Source organism: Oncorhynchus keta, unplaced genomic scaffold (assembly GCF_023373465.1).
Source record: "Oncorhynchus keta strain PuntledgeMale-10-30-2019 unplaced genomic scaffold, Oket_V2 Un_contig_4876_pilon_pilon, whole genome shotgun sequence".
In the NCBI taxonomy this organism is placed as follows: Eukaryota; Metazoa; Chordata; class Actinopteri; order Salmoniformes; family Salmonidae; genus Oncorhynchus; species Oncorhynchus keta.
In genome coordinates this window covers 55,082-76,400 of record NW_026288008.1, presented here as the reverse complement: position 1 = coordinate 76,400, position 21,319 = coordinate 55,082, and the positions used below count along the sequence as shown (strand labels likewise).

Below are 21,319 nucleotides of genomic sequence, written 5' to 3'. Positions count from 1 at the left end.
ACAGCAGAGGTCTATACTGCCCCCTACTGTAGTAACAGCAGAGGTCTATACTGCCCCCTACTGTAGTAACAGCAGAGGTCTATACTGCCCCTACTGTAGTAACAGCAGAGGTCTATACTGCCCCCTACTGTAGTAACAGCAGAGGTCTATACTGCCCCTACTGTAGTAACAGCAGAGGTCTACACTGCCCCTACTGTAGTAACAGCAGAGGTCTATACTGCCACCTACTGTAGGAACAGCAGAGGTCTATACTGCCCCCTACTGTAGTAACAGCAGAGGTCTATACTGCCCCTACTGTAGTAGCAGAGGTCTATACTGCCCCCTACTGTAGTAACAGCAGAGGTCTATACTGCCCCCTACTGTAGTAACAGCAGAGGTCTATACTGCCCCCTACTGTAGTAGCAGAGGTCTATACTGCCCCCTACTGTAGTAGCAGAGGTCTATACTGCCCCCTACTGTAGGAACAGCAGAGGTCTATACTGCCCCCTACTGTAGGAACAGCAGAGGTCTATACTGCCCCCTACTGTAGGAACAGCAGAGGTCTATACTGCCCCCTACTGTAGGAACAGCAGAAGTCTATACTGCCCCCTACTGTAGCAACAGCAGAGGTCTATACTGCCCCCTACTGTAGGAACAGCAGAAGTCTATACTGCCCCCTACTGTAGTAGCAGCAGAGGTCTATACTGCCCCCTACTGTAGTAACAGCAGAGGTCTATACTGCCCACTACATCATACATTAGATGAAATCCAGACAGGAAGTAGTATTTCAGCAGGTGAGCTACATCATCATCAGGTTTCCATTTGTCCTAGGGTCTACTGTAGATCTCACAGACACACACACACACACACACACACACGTCAAAGGATCACGTTTCCACCCAGTGTGTTTTGTTCTTGAATTTTTATTTATTTAATGATTCCATTTTTCATAAGAACTTGGTAGAAAACAAAGTGAGACTACTCTTATTAACCATTTACCAATGTCCATCAATCAACTTTAAATCACCATCAAGATACAACTACATTGGCAATAGACGAACGCTTCCCTGTACACGCCATCCACTGAACAGCCCCCTTGTCATCAATGCCAATGGGAGAAAAAAACACTACTTTAATAACAGCCATATGACATTTCCATGTAAAAAAAAAAAAAAGAGTGTAGTCATCTCTCCTGTTTTTACCCTCTCCGTCCTCCTCGTGGCAAAACAACACATTGAACATTGCAAGCTCATTACTATGCATAATTGGCAAACAATATATTTAAAAAACAGTCCCAATGTTTATTTTCTTATTTTTATTTGTTCATCATTGATAAAAGAATATAAAATAATAAAAAAAGATGTATGTTTTTATCATTTGTTCAAAGGTTGTGTCTGAGTGTATTAAAATAGATGTGTATTTAAACACTGCACAGTTTCTCCCGGGGGATTCTGGGTGATGTAGTCTGGGATACCTCTTGATGGGGATAATGGATGAAGGGCACACTGCGGAGGTGGTAGAAGCTGCTTCACTAAAAACCTCTGATCTGGAGTCATGTTATGTTATGTATTCTGTATTCTCCTAATGTTAAAGTTCGGGTTGAGCCTGATCCTAGATCTGTGTGGGGTTGAACTTCTACCTTGATGCAACGTGATGTGGCACCAGTCTTTCAGCCCCCTCTCTTGGGGATTTGATTCCCATCAGAGTGGTAGACCGTATGCTGTGCAGATGCTCGTCTCTGTCTGTCGTGATATTCCATGTTGGAAGAGGCAGAGCTCATGATATGTGTTGAATGTTGCACCAGACTAAGGAATGGTAAAGACCTATTAGAAAGAAAGAGAGACGGACGGACGGATCAGTAGACAGACAGACAGATAGATCAGTAGACAGACAGACAGACAGACAGATCAGTAGACAGACAGACAGACAGACAGACAGACAGACAGACAGACAGACAGACAGACAGACAGACAGACAGACAGATAGATCAGTAGACAGACAGACATATCAGTAGATAGACAGACAGATCAGTAGATAGACTGACAGATCAGTAGACAGACAGATCGATCAGTAGACAGACAGACAGACAGATCAGTAGACAGACAGACAGATCAGTAGACAGACAGTATCAGTAGATAGACAGACAGATCAGTAGATAGACAGACAGATGTAGATAGACAGACAGACAGACAGACAGACAGACAGACAGACAGACAGATCAGTAGATAGACTGACAGATCAGTAGACAGACAGATAGATCAGTAGACAGACAGACAGACAGATCAGGTAGACAGACAGACAGACTGACAGATCAGTAGACAGACAGACATATCAGTAGATAGACAGACAGATCAGTAGATAGACAGACAGATCAGTAGATAGACAGACAGACAGACAGACAGACAGACAGACAGACAGACAGACAGACAGATGTTCGACAGACATATCAGTAGATAGACAGACAGATCAGTAGATAGACTGACAGATCAGTAGATAGACAGATCGATCAGTAGACAGACGGATCAGTCGATATGTTAGTTAGGCTTGGTATGGACGTCCTCAGTGTGTTTTGAGGCTTGGTATGGACGTCCTCAGTGTGTTTTGAGGCTTGGTATGGATGTCCTCAGTGTGTTTTGAGGCTTGGTATGGACGTCCTCAGTGTGTTTTGAGGCTTGATGGATGACAGCTGGATCAGTCCTCTCTATAGTCCTAGCGCTGTCAACAACCTCCTGCAAAGTGTTGACAGTCACTACATCATAGATTCCAGGTCTCTGTGTAGAAAACAAGTATTGTATTCGATATGTATTGGTGGTCTCTTCTAATTATTGCATTTTCCTTCTCATTTGATCAGTTTGGTTCCAACACAAATACAGATTATAATATTGTTGTCCTCTTTAGAGTGATATATTTTCTCTCGATTCCCATAGTTTGTTTTTTGTTCCTCAGTGTGTCATTTTAGAATAGAGGGATCCCACAACACAGCGTTGATTTGATCATCAGGAACCCCTTTACACCTTTAGGACCCACCCACCCCTGTGATGAAGTCTAACGAGATCAACACTGAACTGTTGCAGAGTGATATAACAGTCCTCTTCCCCCCCTGTGACAGCAGGAAGTCAAACTAGAGATCAACACTGAGCTGTTGCAGAGTGATATGACAGTCCTCTTCCCCACCCCCTGTGACAACAGGAAGTCTAACTAGAGATCAACACTGAGCTGTTGCAGAGTGATATAACAGTCCTCCCCCCTGTGACAGCAGGAAGTCTAACTAGAGATCAACACTGAGCTGTTGCAGAGTGATATCAGTCCTCCCCCCCCCCTGTGACACTGGTGTCTGACTGTTTATTAAACTATAGAATAAAGAAACCCTGGTTGGATTCTAGTTGTTCTCGAGGCAGTGTTCATTTTGTACCTTCTAGCAGACTAGAAAGCAGTTCATTTGTACCTATCTAACAGACTATAAACAGAACAATAGAAACAGTTGAAATCAGCAGGCTCTTCAAATGTCAAGTCATCATAATGAACATCATCTAGAGTTTTTTTTTTAAACAAATAGTGTGAAAACGACAAAATATATATTTTTTAAATATACAAAACCAGGCAGGGATAAAAAAAAAAGCATGCCAGACATATCTGATACGTACACAGGATGTCCCAGTACTAAATGTAATGGGTTTTTTTGGCATATTTTTTTCTATAGTGGTGAAAAGAAAAGGATTTAAATGGTTTGGATCTCACAGCTACAGGATGGTTGTTGTTGTTGTGAATCCGGTAACAGGAACATGGACTACTACAGGATGGTTCAAAATGAGTGTTGTTGTTGTTGTTGTAGTAGATGTTGTTGTTGTTGTTGTAGATGTTGTTGTTGTTGTAGTAGATGTTGTTGTTGTTGTTGTTGTAGATGTTGTTGTTGTTGTTGTTGTAGATGTTGTTGTTGTAGATGTTGTTGTTGCTGTAGTAGATGCTATTGTTGTAGTAGATGCTGTTGTTGTTGTAGTAGATGTTGTTGTTGTTGTTGTTGTTGTTGTTGTTGTAGAGATGTTGTTGTTGTTGCTGTAGTAGATGTTGTTGTTGTTGTTGTTGTAGTAGATGCTGTTGTTGTTGTAGTAGATGTTGTTGTTGTTGTAGTAGATGTTGTTGTTGTTGTAGTAGATGTGTTGTTGTAGAGATGTTGTTTTGTTGTAGTAGATGTTGTTGTTGTTGTAGTAGATGTTGTTGTTGTTGTTGTTGTAGTAGATGTTGTTGTTGTTGTTGTAGTAGATGTGTTGTTGTTGTAGATGTTGTAGTGATTGTTGTTGTAGTAGATGTTGTTGTTGTAGATGTTGTTGTTGTTGTTGGGTAGTAGATGTTGTTGTTGTTGTAGTAGATGTTGTTGTTGTTGTTGTTGTAGTAGATGTTGTTGTTGTTGTTGTAGTAGATGTTGTTGTTGTTGACTAGTAGATTGTTGTTGTTGTTGTAGTAGATGTTGTTGTTGTTGTAGTAGATGTTGTTGTTGTTGTTGTAGTAGATGTTGTTGTTGTTGTTGTAGTAGATGTGTTGTTGTTGTTGTAGTAGATGTTGTTGTTGTTGTAGTAGATGTTGTTGTTGTTGTAGTAGATGTTGTTGTTGTTGTAGTAGATGCTGTTGTTGTTGATGTTGTTGTTGTTGTAGTAGATGTTGTTGTTGTTGTTGTTGTTGTTGTTGTAGTAGATGTTGTTGTTGTTGTAGTAGATGTTGTTGTTGTTGTTGTAGTAGATGTTGTTGTTGTTGTTGTTGTTGTAGTAGATGTTGTTGTTGTTGTTGTAGTAGATGTTGTTGTTGTTGTTGTAGTAGATGTTGTTGTTGTTGTTGTAGTAGATGTTGTTGTTGTTGTTGTAGTAGATGTTGTTGTTGTTGTTGTTGTAGTAGATGTTGTTGTTGTTGTTGTTGTAGTAGATGTTGTTGTTGTTGTTGTTGTAGTAGATGTTGTTGTTGTTGTTGTTGTTGTTGTTGTTGTAGAGTTGTTGTTGTTGTTGTTGTAGAGATTGTTGTTGTTGTTGTTGTAGTAGATGTTGTTGTTGTTGTAGTAGATGTTGTTGTAGTAGATGTTGTTGTTGTTGTAGTAGATGTTGTTGTTGTTGTTGTAGTAGATGTTGTTGTAGTAGATGTTGTTGTTGTTGTTGTTGTAGATGTTGTTGTTGTTGTAGTAGATGTTGTTGTTGTTGTTGTTGTTGTAGATGTTGTTGTTGTAGATGTTGTTGTTGTTGTTGTAGTTGTTGTTGTAGATGTTGTAGTAGTGATGTTGTTGTTGTAGTAGATGTTGTTGTAGTAGTGATGTTGTTGTTGATGTTGTTGTTGTTGTTGTAGTAGATGTTGTTGTTGTTGTTGTAGTAGATGTTGTTGTTGTTGTTGTAGATGTTGTTGTTGTAGTAGATGTTGTTGTTGTTGTTGTAGTAGATGTTGTTGTTGTTGTAGTAGATGTTGTTGTTGTTGTAGTAGATGTTGTTGTTGTAGATGTTGTTGTTGTTGTTGTAGATGTTGTTGTTGTTGTAGTAGATGTTGTTGTTGTTGTTGTTGTAGTAGATGTTGTTGTTGTTGTTGTAGTAGATGTTGTTGTTGTTGTTGTTGTTGTTAATCCGGTAACAGGAACATGGAGAAGGACCTGGGATAATTATACAACCTATATACAACGATAGATCCCTTCCATCAATACTCCTCAATACTCAAACTAAGTCATCAACAGCATGAAAATACTCAACTCTCCCCTAAGAAAGACTAAATTCTGTAGTCGTCTATAAATACTTTTTCTCTCTCTCTTTAAACTATATACTAATACTGAGAGAGAAAAAAAAATTGATGAAGGTTTGCATGTGTTTTTCTTCCGTACACAATGAAGACTTCTCTCCCTTTTTCCCCCGTAATCACCTGATAATTATGGCAAAATGTTGTTCACAGAGACCTACTCTCATTTATAGCAGTCCTTTGTCCCCACTTCTTAATATCCATTGTTCATTTGTAACTAACTACGCTAGTGTTGTCTCTCTCTCTCTCTCTCTCTATATGCAGAACAAATATTATACCGGTTTATAAAATAAAAAAATCTAAAATATTTTTCGGCCACACAGAAAATACCTATTTGATTTTGCAGCACTGTGATCGAGCTTTTTACAGTCAGAGTAAATACATTAAGGCCAGGAAACATTGATAATTACAATAATAAATACCACAAAAAAAAAAAACTATAAATAAAATAAATCTCGTAAGCACTGTAGGTGTTGGGTTTAAAAATACTTATCATGAAATGTAGTGAAAAGGAAGATGTGTTTTTTTTTTTGTGTGTTTCTCGTTCATCCCCTCCAGCTCTTCAACCGTACGGTTCACTGATATTCAATGGTTTCAATGGAGTCTCTGACTTCTACTTCTACTTCTTCTTCTTCTTAAAAAACCCCGCTGTCTTCAATGTCTCTGTGACAGGTGGCCACGTGGCATGGATACTTCGTCTAAGTCCCAAATGGCACCCTATTCCCTATGTAGTGCACTACTTTAGACCAAAGCCCTAATTCCCCCTATATAGTGCACTACTATAGACCAGAGCCCTATTCCCTATATAGTGCACTACTTTAGACCAGAGCCCTATTCCCTATATAGTGCACTACTATAAACCAGAGCCCTATTCCCTATATAGTGCACTACTTTAGACCAGAGCCCTATTTCCTATATAGTACACTACTTTAGACCAGAGCCCTATTCCCTATATAGTACACTACTTTAGACCAGAGCCCTATTCCCTATTTAGTACACTACTTTAGACCAGAGCCCTATTCCCTATATAGTGCACTACTATAAACCAGAGCCCTATTCCCTATATAGTGCACTACTTTAGACCAGAGCCCTATTTCCTATTTATTACACTACTTTAGACCAGAGCCCTATTCCCTATATAGTACACTACTATAGACAGAGCCCTATTCCCTATATAGTACACTACTTTAGACCAGAGCCCTATTCCCTATATAGTACACTACTTTAGACCAGGGCCCTATTCCCTATATAGTACACTACTATAGACCAGGGCTCTGATGTCAAATGGACATGTATTTGAAACTTCCCCTATGGGTCTGTTTATTAAAAGTTCTACAGTATATAGGGAATAGAGTGCCATTTGTGGCGCAACCTTGGACTGTGAACTGTGGCCCCTGATGGGCTGGGGTGGTACTACTAGAGCTCAGACATTGCCCTGAGCCTGGCTCTGTGTCTGAGACTGTGGCATGACCAGAGTCTTCTGCTGCAGTAGCATAGACGGTCCAGCAGGGGCAGTGTGTGTGTGGCGGCGCCGGAGGGTTTGATCCAGGGCAGGGAGAGCAGGGACACTCCGGTGGTGGTGGCGGTGGCTGTCATGGTAACCTGGATCATCTGGTCTCTTTGGATCAGACGAATCAGAGCCTTGAGACGCTCCAGGGAGGACTGGGTGTCCCTCTGTTGACCAATCAGACGCTCCCGCACGCCCATCACCTTCTGCTGGGACAGAGACACAGGAACATAAACATGTGTAAGTACTGACAAAGACTTCTGACTAGTTAGTAGCAGTCTGCTTCACTGTTGAGCTCCATCTGACTAGTTAGTAGCAGTCTGCTTCACTGTTGAGCTCCATCTGGCTAGTTAGTTAGCAGTCTGCTTCACTGTTGAGCTCCATCTGGCTAGTTAGTAGCAGTCTGCTTCACTGTTGAGCTCCATCTGGCTAGTTAGTTAGCAGTCTGCTTCACTGTTGAGCTCCATCTGGCTAGTTAGTAGCAGTCTGCTTCACTGTTGAGCTCCATCTGGCTAGTTAGTAGCAGTCTGCTTCACTGTTGAGCTCCATCTGGCTAGTTAGTAGCAGTCTGCTTCACTGTTGAGCTCCATCTGGCTAGTTAGTAGCAGTCTGCTTCACTGTTGAGCTCCATCTGGCTAGTTAGTAGCAGTCTGCTTCACTGTTGAGCTCCATCTGGCTAGTTAGTAGCAGTCTGCTTCACTGTTGAGCTCCATCTGGCTAGTTAGTAGCAGTCTGCTTCACTGTTGAGCTCCATCTGACTAGTTAGTTAGCAGTCTGCTTCACTGTTGAGCTCCATCTGACTAGTTAGTTAGCAGTCTGCTTCACTGTTGAGCTCCATCTGGCTAGTTAGTAGCAGTCTGCTTCACTGTTGAGCTCCTTCTGGCTAGTTAGTTAGCAGTCTGCTTCACTGTTGAGCTCCATCTGGCTAGTTAGTAGCAGTCTGCTTCACTGTTGAGCTCCATCTGACTAGTTAGTTAGCAGTCTGCTGTTGAGCTCCATCTGACTAGTTAGTTAGCAGTCTGCTTCACTGTTGAGCTCCATCTGGCTAGTTAGTAGCAGTCTGCTTCACTGTTGAGCTCCATCTGACTAGTTAGTTAGCAGTCTGCTGTTGAGCTCCATCTGACTAGTTAGTAGCAGTCTGCTTCACTGTTGAGCTCCATCTGACTAGTTAGTTAGCAGTCTGCTTCACTGTTGAGCTCCATCTGGCTAGTTAGTTAGCAGTCTGCTTCACTGTTGAGCTCCATCTGACTAGTTAGTTAGCAGTCTGCTTCACTGTTGAGCTCCATCTGGCTAGTTAGTAGCAGTCTGCTTCACTGTTGAGCTCCATCTGACTAGTTAGTTAGCAGTCTGCTTCACTGTTGAGCTCCTTCTGGCTAGTTAGTTAGCAGTCTGCTTCACTGTTGAGCTCCTTCTGGCTAGTTAGTTAGCAGTCTGCTTCACTGTTGTGCTCCATCTGGCTAGTTAGTAGCAGTCTGCTTCACTGTTGAGCTCCATCTGGCTAGTTAGTAGCAGTCTGCTTCACTGTTGAGCTCCATCTGGCTAGTTAGTAGCAGTCTGCTTCACTGTTGAGCTCCTTCTGGCTAGTTAGTTAGCAGTCTGCTTCACTGTTGAGCTCCATCTGGCTAGTTAGTAGCAGTCTGCTTCACTGTTGAGCTCCATCTGGCTAGTTAGTAGCAGTCTGCTTCACTGTTGAGCTCCATCTGGCTAGTTAGTTAGCAGTCTGCTTCACTGTTGAGCTCCTTCTGGCTAGTTAGTTAGCAGTCTGCTTCACTGTTGAGCTCCATCTGGCTAGTTAGTTAGCAGTCTGCTTCACTGTTGAGCTCCATCTGGCTAGTTAGTTAGCAGTCTGCTTCACTGTTGAGCTCCATCTGACTAGTTAGTTAGCAGTCTGCTTCACTGTTGAGCTCCTTCTGGCTAGTTAGTAGCAGTCTGCTTCACTGTTGAGCTCCATCTGACTAGTTAGTTAGCAGTCTGCTTCACTGTTGAGCTCCATCTGGCTAGTTAGTTAGCAGTCTGCTTCACTGTTGAGCTCTTTCTGACTAGTTAGTAAGTAGTATGCTTCACTGTTGAACTCCATCTGACTAGTTAGTAGCAATATGCTTCACTGAGCTCCATCTGACTAGTTAGTTAGCAATATGCTTCACTGTTGAGCTCCATCTGGCTAGTTAGTTAGCAGTCTGCTTCACTGTTGAGCTCCTTCCGTGAGGGACATGCTGAGTTGCTGGCTCCTGCTGTACTGTGTTGTGAGTGTGTCAGGGTCAGAGATCATACTGTGAGGGACTTGTTGGTTCTGCTGTACAGTGTTGTGAGTGGGTCAGAAGTCATACTGTGAGGGACTTGTTGGTCCTGCTGTACTGTGTTGTGAGTGGGTCAGAGGTCATATTGTGAGGGACTTGTTGGTCCTGCTATACAGTGTTGTGAGTGTTTCAGGGGTCAGAGGTCATACTGTGAGGGACTTGCTGAGCTTCTGGTCCTGCTGTACTGTGTTGTGAGTGGGTCAGAGGTCAGAGGTCATACCGTGAGGGACTTGCTGAGTTGCTGATCCTGTTCCTCCAGGTGAGCACACTCCTTCTTCAGCTCTACATTCCTCCTGAGTAGACTCCTCTTCTCCCCCTCTCTCACTAAACACACAAACACGCCTAGCATTAACACAGCATAACACACACACACCTAGCATTAACACAGCATAACACACAATACACCTAGCATTAACACAGCATAACACACAATACACCTAGCATTAACACAGCATAACCTACAATACACCTAGCATTAACACAGCATAACACACAATACACCTAGTATTAACAGTCATAACTTCACACAATACATCTAGTATTAACACAGCATAACACACAATACACCAAGCATTAACACAGCATAACACACAATACACCAAGCATTAACACAGCATAACACACAATACATCTAGTATTAACACAGCATAACCTACAATACACCTAGCATTAACACAGCATAACACACAATCACCTAGTATTAACACAGCATAACACACAATACACTAGTTATTAACACACAATACACCTAGTATTAACACAGCATAACACACACACCTAGCATTAACACAGCATAACACACACACCTAGTATTAACACAGCATAACCTACAATACACCTAGCATTAACACAGCATAACACACAATACACCTAGTATTAACACAGCATAACCTACAATACACCTAGCATTAACACAGCATAACACACAAACACACCTAGCATTAACACAGCATAACACACACACTAGTATTAACACAGCATAACACACAATACACCTAACATTAACACAGCATAACACACCATCACCTAGTATTAACACAGCATAACCTACAATACACCTAGCATTAACACAGCATAACACACAACACACCTAGCATTAACACAGCATAACACACACACCTAGTATTAACACAGCATAACCTACAATACACCTAGCATTAACACAGCATAACACACACACCTAGTATTAACACAGCATAACACACAATACACCTAGCATTAACACAGCATAACACACAATACACCTAGTATTAACACAGCATAACCTACAATACACCTAGCATTAACACAGCATAACACACAATACACCTAGTATTAACACAGCATAACCTACAATACACCTAGCATTAACACAGCATAACACACAACACACCTAGCATTAACACAGCATAACACACACACCTAGTATTATATCACAGCATAACCTACAATACACCTAGCATTAACACAGCATAACACACACCTAGTATTAACACAGCATAACACACAATACACCTAGCATTAACACAGCATAACACACAATACACCTAGTATTAACACAGCATAACACACACACCTAGTATTAACACAGCATAACACACAATACACCTAGCATTAACACAGCATAACACACAATACACCTAGCATTAACACAGCATAACACACAATACACCTAGTATTTGTCACGCCTTGGTCATTGTATCTTGTTTTTTTGTTATATGTTTGGGTAGGTAGGGTGACATGGGTTTATATGTTGTATTTCATATTGGGGTTTGTATTAATTGGGAGTGTGTATTATTAGGGGTGTGTCTAGCTTCTGGTCCTGGCTGCCTGAGGCGATTCCTAATTGGAGTCAGCTGATTCTCGTTGTCTCGGATTGGGAACCGTATTTAGGCAGCCTGAGTGCGCGTTGTATTTCGTGGGTGATTGTACCTGTCTCTGTGTTAGTCACCAGATAGGCTGTATGAGTTTCATTGTTTGTTGTTTTCTTCTTCCGTTATTTCATGTACCGTATTATCTTTATTAAAAGTCATGAGTAACCTACACGCTGCATTTCGGTCTGACTCTCTTCAAACGACAGACGAGGTTCATTACAGTATTAACACAGCATAACACACAATACACCTAGTATTAACACAGCATAACACACACACCTAGTATTAACACAGCATAACACACAATACATCTAGTATTAACACAGCATAACACACAATACACCTAGCATTAACACAGCATAACACACAATACACCTAGCATTAACACAGCATAACACACAATACACCTAGCATTAACACAGCATAACACACAATACACCTAGTATTAACACAGCATAACACACACACCTAGCATTAACACAGCATAACACACACACCTAGTATTAACACAGCATAACCTACAATACACCTAGCATTAACACAGCATAACACACAATACACCTAGTATTAACACAGCATAACACACAATACACCTAGTATTAACACAGCATAACACACAATACACCTAGTATTAACACAGCATAACACACAATACATCTAGTATTAACACAGCATAACACACAATACACCTAGCATTAACACAGCATAACACACAATACACCTAGCATTAACACAGCATAACACACAATACACCAAGCATTAACACAGCGTAACACACAATACACCTAGCATTAACACAGCATAACACACACACCTAGTATTAACACAGCATAACACACAATACACCTAGCATTAACACAGCATAACACACAATACACCTAGCATTAACACAGCATAACACACAATACACCAAGCATTAACACAGCATAACACACAATACACCTAGTATTAACACAGCATAACACACAATACACCTAGTATTAACACAGCATAACACACAATACATCTAGTATTAACACAGCATAACCTACAATACACCTAGCATTAACACAGCATAACACACACACCTAGTATTAACACAGCATAACACACAATACACCTAGCATTAACACAGCATAACACACAATACACCTAGTATTAACACAGCTTAACCTACAATACACCTAGCATTAACACAGCATAACACACACACCTAGTATTAACACAGCATAACACACAATACACCTAGCATTAACACAGCATAACACACAATACACCTAGTATTAACACAGCATAACACACAATACACCTAGTATTAACACAGCATAACACACACACCTAGTATTAACACAGCATAACACACAATACACCTAGCATTAACACAGCATAACACACAATACACCTAGCATTAACACAGCATAACACACACACACCTAGTATTAACACAGCATAACCTACAATACACCTAGTATTAACACAGCATAACCTACAATACACCTAGCATTAACACAGCATAACACACAAACACCTAGTATTAACACAGCATAACCTACAATACACCTAGTATTAACACAGCATAACACACAATACACCTAGCATTAACACAGCATAACACACAATACACCTAGCATTAACACAGCATAACACACAATACACCTAGCATTAACACAGCATAACACACAATACACCTAGCATTAACACAGCATAACACACAATACACCTAGTATTAACACAGCATAACACACACACCTAGCATTAACACAGCATAACACACACACCTAGCATTAACACAGCATAACACACAATACATCTAGCATTAACACAGCATGACACACACACACACACACACACACACACACACACACACACACACACACACACACACACACCTAGTATTAAAACAGCACAACACACACACACACACCTAGCATTAACACAGCATAACACACAATACACCTAGTATTAACAGCATAACACACACACCTAGCATTAACACAGCATAACACACAATACACCTAGTATTAACACAGCATAACCTACAATACACCTAGCATTAACACAGCATAACACACAATACACCAAGCATTAACACAGCATAACACACAATACACCTAGCATTAACACAGCATAACACACAATACACCTAGTATTAACACAGCATAACCTACAATACACCTAGCATTAACACAGCATAACACACAATACACCAAGCATTAACACAGCATAACACACAATACACCTAGCATTAACACAGCATAACACACACACCTAGTATTAACACAGCATAACACACAATACACCTAGCATTAACACAGCATAACACACACACCTAGTATTAACACAGCATAACACACAATACACCTAGCATTAACACAGCATAACCTACAATACACCTAGTATTAACACCGCATAACACACAATACACCTAGTATTAACACAGCATAACACACAATACACCAAGCATTAACACATTTTAACACACACACACTCCTAGTATTAACACAGCATAACACACACACCTAGTATTAACACAGCATAACACACAATACACCTAGTATTAACACAGCATAACACACAATACACCTAGTATTAACACAGCATAACACACACACCTAGCATTAACACAGCATAACACACACACCTAGCATTAACACAGCATAACACACAATACATCTAGCATTAACACAGCATGACACACACACACCTAGTATTAACACAGCATAACACACAATACACCTAGCATTAACACAGCATAACCTACAATACACCTAGTATTAACACCGCATAACACACAATACACCTAGTATTAACACAGCATAACACACAATACACCAAGCATTAACACATTTTAACACACACACACTCCTAGTATTAACACAGCATAACACACACACCTAGTATTAACACAGCATAACACACAATACACCTAGTATTAACACAGCATAACACACAATACACCTAGTATTAACACAGCATAACACACACACCTAGCATTAACACAGCATAACACACACACCTAGCATTAACACAGCATAACACACAATACATCTAGCATTAACACAGCATGACACACACACACACACACACACACACACACACACACACACACACACACACACACACACACCTAGTATTAAAACAGCACAACACACACACACACCTAGCATTAACACAGCATAACACACCTAGTATTAACACAGCATAACACACAATACACCTAGTATTAACACAGCATAACACACACACCTAGCATTAACACAGCATAACACACAATACACCTAGTATTAACACAGCATAACCTACAATACACCTAGCATTAACACAGCATAACACACAATACACCAAGCATTAACACAGCATAACACACAATACACCTAGCATTAACACAGCATAACACACAATACACCTAGTATTAACACAGCATAACCTACAATACACCTAGCATTAACACAGCATAACACACAATACACCAAGCATTAACACAGCATAACACACAATACACCTAGCATTAACACAGCATAACACACACACCTAGTATTAACACAGCATAACACACAATACACCTAGCATTAACACAGCATAACACACACACCTAGTATTAACACAGCATAACACACAATACACCTAGCATTAACACAGCATAACACACACACCTAGTATTAACACAGCATAACACACAATACACCTAGCATTAACACAGCATAACCTACAATACACCTAGTATTAACACCGCATAACACACAATACACCTAGTATTAACACAGCATAACACACAATACACCAAGCATTAACACATTTTAACACACACACACTCCTAGTATTAACACAGCATAACACACACACCTAGTATTAACACAGCATAACACACAATACACCTAGTATTAACACAGCATAACACACAATACACCAAGCATTAACACATTTTAACACACACACACGCCTAGTATTAACACAGCATAACGCACACACACACACACACACACACACACACACACACACACACACACACACACACACACACACACACACACACACACACACACCTAGCATTAACACAGCATAACACACATTGCAGGCCCAACAGCCACATGCGAGCCAAGTAAAGATGTCTCACCCGTCTTGTGTGTCACATAGGACTGGACAAAGTTCTGTGGCCACGACATGTTCTCTTTGTTCAGAACCTTCAGGAGGAAGGGAAATACAAGGTTATAAAATGGAGGACGACACGAGGTTATAAAATGGAGGACGACACAAGGTTATAAAATGGAGGACGACACAAGGTTATAAAATGGAGGACAAGACAAGGTTATAAAATGGAGGACGACACAAGGTTATAAAATGGAGGACGACACAAGGTTATAAAATGGAGGACGACACAAGGTTATAAAATGGAGGACGATACAAGGTTATAAAATGGAGGACGATACAAGGTTATAAAATGGAGGACGATACAAGGTTATAAAATGGAGGACGATACAAGGTTATAAAATGGAGGACGACACAAGGTTATAAAATGGAGGACGACACAAGGTTATAAAATGGAGGACGACACAAGGTTATAAAATGGAGGACGACACAAGGTTATAAAATGGAGGACGACACAAGGTTATAAAATGGAGGACGACACAAGGTTATAAAATGGAGGACGATACAAGGTTATAAAATGGAGGACGATACGAGGTTATAAAATGGAGGACGATACAAGGTTATAAAATGGAGGACGATACAAGGTTGTAAAATGGAGGACGATACGAGGTTATAAAATGGAGGACGATACAAGGTTATAAAATGGAGGACGACACAAGGTTATAAAATGGAGGACGATACAAGGTTATAAAATGGAGGACGACACAAGGTTATAAAATGGAGGACGACACAAGGTTATAAAATGGAGGACGATACAAGGTTATAAAATGGAGGACGACACAAGGTTATAAAATGGAGGACGACACAAGGTTATAAAATGGAGGACGATAGAAGGTTATAAAATGGAGGACGATACGAGGTTATAAAATGGAGGACGACACAAGGTTATAAAATGGAGGACGATACAAGGTTATAAAATGGAGGACGACACGAGGTTATAAAATGGAGGACGATGGAAACAGTTATCTTCCCTTCATCAGTAGTGTTGTTATAGTCAGTAGATGTCATTCAGTAGTGTTGTTATAGTCAGATGTCATTCAGTAGTGTTGTTATAGTCAGATGTCATTCAGTAGTGTTGTTATAGTCAGTAGATGTCATTCAGTAGTGTTGTTATAGTCAGTAGATGTCATTCAGTAGTGTTGTTATAGTCAGATGTCATTCAGTAGTGTTGTTGTAGTCAGATGTCATTCAGTAGTGTTGTTATAGTCAGATGTCATTCAGTAGTGTTGTTATAGTCAGATGTCATTCAGTAGTGTTGTTGTAGTCAGATGTCATTCAGTAGTGTTGTTATAGTCAGATGTCATTCAGTAGTGTTGTTATAGTCAGATGTCATTCAGTAGTGTTGTTATAGTCAGATGTCATTCAGTAGTGTTGTTATAGTCAGATGTCATTCAGTAGTGTTGTTATAGTCAGTAGATGTCATTCAGTAGTGTTGTTATAGTCAGATGTCATTCAGTAGTGTTGTTATAGTCAGTAGATGTCATTCAGTAGTGTTGTTATAGTCAGATGTCATTCGGTAGTGTTGTTAAAGTCAGATGTCATTCAGTAGTGTTGTTATAGTCAGTAGATGTCATTCAGTAGTGCTGTTATAGTCAGTAGATGTCATTCAGTAGTGTTGTTATAGTCAGATGTCATTCAGTAGTGTTGTTATAGTCAGATGTCATTCAGTAGTGTTGTTATAGTCAGATGTCATTCAGTAGTGTTGTTATAGTCAGATGTCATTCAGTAGTGTTGTTATAGTCAGATGTCATTCAGTAGTGTTGTTATAGTCAGATGTCATTCAGTAGTGTTGTTGTAGTCAGATGTCATTCAGTAGTGTTGTTATAGTCAGATGTCATTCAGTAGTGTTGTTATAGTCAGTAGATGTCATTCAGTAGTGTTGTTATAGTCAGTAGATGTCATTCAGTAGTGTTGTTATAGTCAGATGTCATTCAGTAGTGTTGTTATAGTCAGTAGATGTCATTCAGTAGTGTTGTTATAGTCAGATGTCATTCAGTAGTGTTGTTATAGTCAGATGTCATTCAGTAGTGTTGTTATAGTCAGATGTCATTCAGTAGTGTTGTTATAGTCAGATGTCATTCAGTAGTGTTGTTATAGTCAGATGTCATTCAGTAGTGTTGTTGTAGTCAGATGTCATTCAGTAGTGTTGTTATAGTCAGATGTCATTCAGTAGTGTTGTTATATTCAGATGTCATTCAGTAGTGTTGTTATATTCAGTAGATGTCATTCAGTAGTGTTGTTATAGTCAGATGTCATTCAGTAGTGTTGTTATAGTCAGATGTCATTCAGTGGTGTTGTTATAGTCAGATGTCATTCAGTAGTGTTGTTATAGTCAGATGTCATTCAGTAGTGTTGTTATAGTCAGTAGATGTCATTCAGTAGTGTTGTTATAGTCAGTAGATGTCATTCAGTAGTGTTGTTATAGTCAGATGTCATTCAGTAGTGTTGTTATAGTCAGTAGATGTCATTCAGTAGTGTTGTTATAGTCAGATGTCATTCAGTAGTGTTGTTATAGTCAGTAGATGTCATTCAGTAGTGTTGTTATAGTCAGATGTCATGTCATTCAGTAGTGTTGTTATAGTCAGTAGATGTCATTCAGTAGTGTTGTTATAGTCATTGTCATTCAGTAGTGTTGTTATAGTCAGTAGATGTCATTCAGTAGTGTTGTTATAGTCAGTAGATGTCATTCAGTAGTGTTGTTATAGTCAGTAGATGTCATTCAGTAGTGTTGTTATAGTCAGTAGATGTCATTCAGTAGTGTTGTTATAGTCAGTGTTGTTATAGATGTCATTCAGTAGTGTTGTTATAGTCATATGTCATTCAGTAGTGTTGTTATAGTCAGATGTCATTCATTCAGTAGTGTTGTTATAGTCAGATGTCATTCAGTAGTTGTTGTTATAGTCAGATGTCATTCAGTAGTGTTGTTATAGTCAGATGTCATTCAGTAGTGTTGTTATAGCAGATGTCATTCAGTAGTGTTGTTATAGTCAGTAGATGTCATTCAGTAGTGTTGTTATAGTCAGTAGATGTCATTCAGTAGTGTTGTTATAGTCAGTAGATGTCATTCAGTAGTGTTGTTATAGTCAGTAGATGTCATTCAGTAGTGTTGTTATAGTCAGTAGATGTCATTCAGTAGTGTTGTTATAGTCAGATGTCATTCAGTAGTGTTGTTATAGTCAGATGTCATTCAGTAGTGTTGTTATAGTCAGATGTCATTCAGTAGTGTTGTTATAGTCAGATGTCATTCAGTAGTGTTGTTATAGTCAGATGTCATTCAGTAGTGTTGTTATAGTCAGTAGATGTCATTCAGTAGTGTTGTTATAGTCAGATGTCATTCAGTAGTGTTGTTATAGTCAGATGTCATTCAGTAGTGTTGTTATAGTCAGATGTCATTCAGTAGTGTTGTTATAGTCAGTAGATGTCATTCAGTAGTGTTGTTATAGTCAGATGTCATTCAGTAGTGTTGTTATAGTCAGATGTCATTCAGTAGTGTTGTTATAGTCAGATGTCATTCAGTAGTGTTGTTATAGTCAGATGTCATTCAGTAGTGTTGTTATAGTCAGATGTCATTCAGTAGTGTTGTTATAGTCAGATGTCATTCAGTAGTGTTGTTATAGTCAGTAGATGTCATTCAGTAGTGTTGTTATAGTCAGATGTCATTCAGTAGTGTTGTTATAGTCAGATGTCATTCAGTAGTGTTGTTATAGTCAGATGTCATTCAGTAGTGTTGTTATAGTCAGATGTCATTCAGTAGTGTTGTTATAGTCAGTAGATGTCATTCAGTAGTGTTGTTATAGTCAGATGTCATTCAGTAGTGTTGTTATAGTCAGATGTCATTCAGTAGTGTTGTTATAGTCAGATGTCATTCAGTAGTGTTGTTATAGTCATATGTCATTCAGTAGTGTTGTTATAGTCAGATGTCATTCAGTAGTGTTGTTATAGTCAGATGTCATTCAGTAGTGTTGTTATAGTCAGATGTCATTCAGTAGTGTTGTTATAGTCAGATGTCATTCAGTAGTGTTGTTATAGTCAGATGTCATTCAGTAGTGTTGTTATAGTCAGTAGATGTCATTCAGTAGTGTTGTTATAGTCAGTAGATGTCATTCAGTAGTGTTGTTATAGTCAGTAGATGTCATTCAGTAGTGTTGTTATAGTCAGTAGATGTCATTCAGTAGTGTTGTTATAGTCAGATGTCATTCAGTAGTGTTGTTATAGTCAGATGTCATTCAGTAGTGTTGTTATAGTCAGATGTCATTCAGTAGTGCTGTTATAGTCAGTAGATGTCATTCAGTAGTGTTGTTATAGTCAGATGTCATTCAGTAGTGTTGTTATAGTCAGTAGATGTCATTCAGTAGTGTTGTTATAGTCATATGTCATTCAGTAGTGTTGTTATAGTCAGATGTCATTCAGTAGTGTTGTTATAGTCAGATGTCATTCAGTAGTGTTGTTATAGTCAGATGTCATTCAGTAGTGTTGTTATAGTCAGTAGATGTCATTCAGTAGTGTTGTTATAGTCAGATGTCATTCAGTAGTGTTGTTATAGCCAGATGTCATTCAGTAGTGTTGTTATAGTCAGATGTCATTCAATAGTGTTGTTATAGTCAGTAGATGTCATTCAGTAGTGTTGTTATAGTCAGATGTCATTCAGTAGTGTTGTTATAGTCAGATGTCATTCAGTAGTGTTGTTATAGTCAGATGTCATTCAGTAGTGTTGTTATAGTCAGATGTCATTCAGTAGTGTTGTTATAGTCAGATGTCATTCAGTAGTGTTGTTATAGTCAGATGTCATTCAGTAGTGTTGTTATAGTCAGTAGATGTCATTCAGTAGTGTTGTTATAGTCAGATGTCATTCAGTAGTGTTGTTATAGTCAGATGTCATTCAGTAGTGTTGTTATAGTCAGATGTCATTCAGTAGTGTTGTTATAGTCAGATGTCATTCAGTAGTGTTGTTATAGTCAGTAGATGTCATTCAGTAGTGTTGTTATAGTCAGAGATGTCATTTGGTAGTGTTGTTATAGTCAGATGTCATTCAGTAGTGTTGTTATAGCCAGATGTCATTCAGTAGTGTTGTTATAGTCAGATGTCATTCAGTAGTGTTGTTATAGTCAGTAGATGTCATTCAGTAGTGTTGTTATAGTCAGATGTCATTCAGTAGTGTTGTTATAGTCAGATGTCATTCAGTAGTGTTGTTATAGTCAGTAGATGTCATTCAGTAGTGTTGTTGTAGTCAGATGTCATTCAGTAGTGTTGTTATAGCCAGATGTCATTCAGTAGTGTTGTTATAGTCAGTAGATGTCATTCAGTAGTGTTGTTATAGTCAGTAGATGTCATTCAGTAGTGTTGTTATAGTCAGATGTCATTCAGTAGTGTTGTTATAGTCAGTAGATGTCATTCAGTAGTGTTGTTATAGTCAGTAGATGTCATTTGGTAGTGTTGTTATAGTCAGATGTCATTCAGTAGTGTTGTTATAGTCAGATGTCATTCAGTAGTGTTGTTATAGTCAGATGTCATTCAGTAGTGTTGTTATAGTCAGTAGATGTCATTCAGTAGTGTTGTTATAGTCAGTAGATGTCATTCAGTAGTGTTGTTATAGTCAGTAGATGTCATTCAGTAGTGTTGTTATAGTCAGTAGATGTCATTCAGTAGTGTTGTTATAGTCAGTAGATGTCATTCAGTAGTGTTGTTATAGTCAGTAGATGTCATTCAGTAGTGTTGTTATAGTTAGATGTCATTCAGTAGTGTTGTTATAGTCAGATGTCATTCAGTAGTGTTGTTATAGTCAGATGTCATTCAGTAGT

General features: G+C 39.2%; 1 protein-coding gene across 1 annotated transcript in view; it reads right to left on the bottom strand.

Moving 5' to 3' along the window:
• Positions 1-6,329: 6,329 nt before the first annotated feature.
• Positions 6,330-21,319, bottom strand: part of LOC127924982 (PHD finger protein 21B-like) — a 67,478-nt gene continuing 52,488 nt past the window's right edge. The window contains exons 7-9 of the mRNA XM_052509633.1: positions 15,490-15,556; positions 9,764-9,867; positions 6,330-7,452 (exon numbers count right to left, since the gene is read on the bottom strand). Of these exons, the coding sequence (XP_052365593.1) occupies positions 7,156-7,452; positions 9,764-9,867; positions 15,490-15,556 (468 nt within the window). The 3' untranslated portion in view covers positions 6,330-7,155. The remainder of the gene's footprint in view (positions 7,453-9,763; positions 9,868-15,489; positions 15,557-21,319) is intronic.